This window comes from Ciconia boyciana, chromosome 10, assembly GCF_034638445.1.
Source record: "Ciconia boyciana chromosome 10, ASM3463844v1, whole genome shotgun sequence".
In the NCBI taxonomy this organism is placed as follows: Eukaryota; Metazoa; Chordata; class Aves; order Ciconiiformes; family Ciconiidae; genus Ciconia; species Ciconia boyciana.
In genome coordinates this window covers 37250208-37254908 of record NC_132943.1, presented here as the reverse complement: position 1 = coordinate 37254908, position 4701 = coordinate 37250208, and the positions used below count along the sequence as shown (strand labels likewise).

The window sequence follows — 4701 nt, the reverse complement described above, 5'->3', positions numbered from 1 at the left end:
AAAGCCGTTAGCCCGCACCTCCCTGCCCTCCGCAGGGCCTCGGGGCCGCACCGCAGCCAGCGGAGAGGCGGCGAGGCCCCCCGCCGTCGTGCTCGCTCTCCGCTACGGAGAAGGCTCCGCCTGACCCCCACCCCGCTGCCCCCGGCCCGGCCCGCGCCTCAGCGAGGCCACGGCCCCGCCCCGCCGAGCGCCTGCGGGCGGGCCCGGCGCCCAGGCCCCGCCCCCGTCACGTGCGGGGGGCGGGCCGGGCGCACGGCTGCCCGGCCGGCCGTTGCCGCGCGTGGGGGCGGCCGCTCGCCGCCGCAGTCCCGCCGCCGCCGCCGGAGCCGCTGGTCCCGGCCTCCCGCTCGCGTCCTCGCCCGCAATATGCCTCCGCTGCCCTCGGGCTGCTCGCCATGCCGGGGACCTGCGGGCGCCTCTCCTCCCTGCTCCTGGGGCTGGCGGCCGCGATGCTGCTGCCGCTGCTGATGGGGCGGCCGCCTCCCGTCGACGCCGCAGCCGCCGCCACCCGCCCGCAGCAGCAGCGGGCGGCGCTGCCGGGGGACGCCCCCGCCGCGGCGGCGGCCTCAGGTACCGATCCCCCCCCCCCCCCGCCGCCGGGCAGGTACCCCTATTTCCCGCCTTCCCTGTGGAGATTTCTCCTCTCTCCTCCCCGGGCCGTCGGGGCCCCCTCAGCCCCGCCGCGTCCCTCTCCTCCCGGGGGGAGGTCGGCGTCCTCCTCAGCTGCTCCCCGCCGGGCTGCCGAGGGGCGCGTCGGTTGAACCCGGTGCTGCTGCCTTCTCGTCTGTGAAACCAGGGTGTTGTGCTACCGTGCGAGGGACGGGCGGCATTCCCGAAGCAAAAAATAAGCCGCTGCGTTTTTAACGAAGCAGGTAGCGGAGCCGCGGCGGCTGCTGCGGGGCGAGCAGGATCCATTTTTCATACCCGAAGATCTGTATGCAGCTGCCGTAGCGTGTCACTGGCGTGGCGAAGGATACAACCCGGTAATCGTGTCGCCTGCGTCTGACCTAGCTGGAGATGCTCCCTCAAGTGCCAGGCAAATGGTCTCAGGGGAAGCGTGCCTCTATGAATGCCTATTTGCTGGCAGTAGTCACCAGAGCAGGATATGTCTATACATATAAAATATAAAAAAATATATATTTATTTTCTCTCTATATCAATATATAAATAAAACCCAGCTGATACATCTGCAAGTGTCTTAAGCCTATCAAATGAGTGATGGGGCTGGTGAGCTCATTAGTTTTTGCATCGCCTCTGCAGAATGAGGAAACACGTCGTTTATCCAGCAGCTGAGAGTATGAAAATAATGGTGCCTATTTCAGTATTAGGCCTTGGTATTATGGTCAAATGGGTGAGGCTACCCCTTTGCAGAACTGGGGCAAGTGATAAGGTGTTTTGTTTTATTGTCTAGTTTAAAAAATATGTGTATATTCTGAAGTCATACTGGCTTAAATTAGGATAAAACCACTATTTTTCTTGACGTACTGCCTTCCACCAAAGAATTTCAAAATGGTTTCAAACATGAATTATTTAAGCCCTTTTAGCACCAAGGCTCCATTTGGGCATATCACTAGAGCATATGTTTCATTTTTAACATATATGCATGTTTCCATTTCCAGTTGACTTCAAGAAGGTATAAAATGTTCTTAGTTTCAGGCATATGGTTAATATTTTGCTGAATTGAAGCCAATTTACAAAGCTGCCAAAGTATGTATGTTAATTAGGAAATATAAGCAAAGATCTTGAATGACGGTCTTTACTTGTAACTTCTTAAAGATGTGGAACAAGAAACTAGATTTGGTAGTATAGGAACACCCTCTTAAATTCTCCTGATATGCTCTTAAAATGCCTTTTTGGTTTTGGTTTTTGGATTTGCTTTTTGGTTTCTTTCTTCTGTGGGTTTGGGGGTTGTTTGTTTTTTCTTTTCCGAATGTTTAAAATATAGGACTTTAAAGAAGGGTATTTGATGAACAGCTTGGTTCTTGTTTTTCCTTTTGAATTGATGATTTTTCATTATTTTGTTTCTTACCATGCTTTTAGAGGAATATACCATTAACCACCAGCAAACACCACTTAAAAGGCATTGGCAGCATTTCTAACTTGTGCAGTGAACATTTTGCTCATTAAAAATTGAGTGGCAAAAAAAAAAGGACAGTTTTTGTAATTCAATGATCCTCTTTTGTTTCAGGTATTGATTTCTTTTCAAGAAGCTCTATTACCTTATCACCCTCAGTCCTGGCCAAAATCTTTGTCGGTACCAAAAAATTTGATGCCGACGCTACTGGTTTGCTGTTGTTGCTGTTGCAGACCCACGTGCCTAGTTGCTGTTGTTTTCTTTTATTTGCTTATTATGCTTCATAGGTTTTGAGGTATGAGAGTCCTGAAAGTGTCTTATAGTACGCAGCTTTCATGATCAATCCCAGTTTATGAATGTTAAATATTATCATTTGAGCTGATCCTCAGCATTTGTTTGTGTTATGTTTAAATAGAGTTAAAGCTTTATTTCACTTGTTGGCTGGCTTTCCAATGATCTTGATTTAATTTTTTATTTCATAAAAAATTGAAAAAAGCCAATAGTGATTAATCTTTAAAAAGACAGGCTCATCGCTGCTATGAAACTTTCATTATTCTGAAGAAGCTGCTAAGTACCTTTTTTTTGTGTGGTGTTTCCTTTCAGTAAAGCGTGTAAGTAATTTTTGCTATATTGACATTTTTGAAATTTTAAAAAGGAAGAGCCTGACTCCAGATATATACTTATCAGATACTAAAGTCTTTTTCCATGAAATTATCTTTTGATTGTTTACAGCTGAAAGGTAGGCAGGATAAATGGCTGTTGCCTTTCCAGCAGAAGACTGGCAGCAAAGTAATCCCTAAGGGGAATGCTCTGAAGAGGCCACTCCTGCAGCAGCTGCACGTCCTGCTCTGGGAACTGCCAGGCAGGCAGTGGCTTCTGGAAGTAAGGAGGAGTCTGGCTGAATTTGGATTTATGCTGTGTGTTTGTGACCCCAGTGTGGCTAGAGCAAAGGAGCCTTATCCTCCTAAAACAGGGAAGGTGCAGAGCTAAGGTTGGAGTTCGCAACCTTTCCTCATTTGATGTTCCTGTATCGATGTCCCTGTTCTGTCGAAGCTAATTATACAGTTTTACAGATCAATTCCCTCCTGGATTAACAGACTTCTGCCACTGTAATTATTATGCTGTCTGAGAAGAGATGGGAAAGTCAGCACAGCTGTGTACAAAGGTTTGCAGTGCAGGCTGTACTGCTGACATATGAATGTAGCAGTGAGAAGGTAGTTGCACATCATGACTGAATAGGGTTTTTTGTTCATACCTTCTTTCTTCTCCCTTAAAACCAACAAAAATATTACCAGTGCCAAAAGAACTAAGTAAATTCTAAAGACGAGGCAGAGAAGACATGCACAAGAGGGGCTCAGTTCGTGGAGTTACTCTGACTCATGTTATGTAATGGATGTAGCTATTCTTCCAAATTTTAGAGAAAAAAATATTTGGGGAGAGAGAGATGGGCCTCTCTGGTTAGGGTGGTGATTGCTGAAGTGGAGAACCTGTCTTGGTTCCTTGTTATTCATAGTGAATTTTTCAGTTTTCTGTATGGCAGTTCAGAAATCTGGACTCTGGTGTGCAGAAGCAATTGAAGATAAGTCGCTGGGACCTTTGAATACTCAGCACTGAGGTCAGTGGGCTTGAGCACAGAATTCAGTAAATTATAGTCCTGGCTTTGATCCAGGCAAATCTGTTTTTTTCTCCTTGTTCCCTTTTATTTATCTTTATTGAGATGCATTCTTTACAGGAGGTATGGGTTGTATTCTTTAATGTTCACGACGCTTGGGATATTCTGGATGTGGTGCGTTGTTATTCTCTTTATAGTGCAGATATTGGGCAATAAACAGAGCAGAGACCACTAATTGAATAAGCGATACTTAACTGCATCAGTTCCATGGCACATCTGATGTATACTGACTGAACAAGATTCTTATAGAAAAAACAGCAGTTGTGTAAATAGAAGCTGTCACATTATGTATAGACAGCACATAGGATGGCATACACCATCTTAATGTTGGAATTTTTTCCACATTGAGACCTTAAATTAGACTTGAAGTGTGTTTTAAAATAGGTGTTATTTCTTCAAGTTTCTGTCATATAACTGCATGTTCTGTGCTGTGGGTACTCCTCATACCTTTTGTAATCCCAGCATAAACAAGAAAAGACTTACCATCGTATTTATTATAGACCATTCCCAGTCTGCCTCACATTCCAGAATTCAGGGAAAAAGAATTTTATTTCACTTTTTTTTTTTTAGGCAGGTGGCTTTGCGTACAATGAAAAGACTAGCTTGACTTCTGTAGGGTGAAATTAAAAAGTGGTAGCAGCTAATAGTGGTCCTGAACAAAGGAGAGGAGAGAATTGGAATCGCTGTGCAGATTTATGCAGTTAGTTCTGTTTGTTGAGACTGATGAGATAAATACGTGATTGTTGGCAAACCCAGAAGAAAATAAGAGATTACTTTTGTACCTGTTGGAGACATATGCTGTCTGGATGCTGCCTGTGGAATTTGATTCTGTGCCCATTTCTCAATACTATCTGCTTGCATGTAATGACGAGTTGCTATCTAATGTGAAGCAGTCTTCTAGAGAAGAGATACCTAGTTAAGATTTTTCTAAACTCTTTTGTACGTTGTCGTACTC

At 45.8% G+C, this 4701-nt stretch overlaps 1 protein-coding gene across 1 annotated transcript in view; it reads left to right on the top strand.

The window, feature by feature from the left end:
• Positions 1-250: 250 nt before the first annotated feature.
• The window catches only part of FAM171B (family with sequence similarity 171 member B), a 39030-nt gene continuing 34579 nt past the window's right edge, over positions 251-4701 (top strand). The window contains exon 1 of the mRNA XM_072874632.1: positions 251-570. Coding sequence (XP_072730733.1) covers positions 396-570 — 175 coding nt within the window. The 5' untranslated portion in view covers positions 251-395. The remainder of the gene's footprint in view (positions 571-4701) is intronic.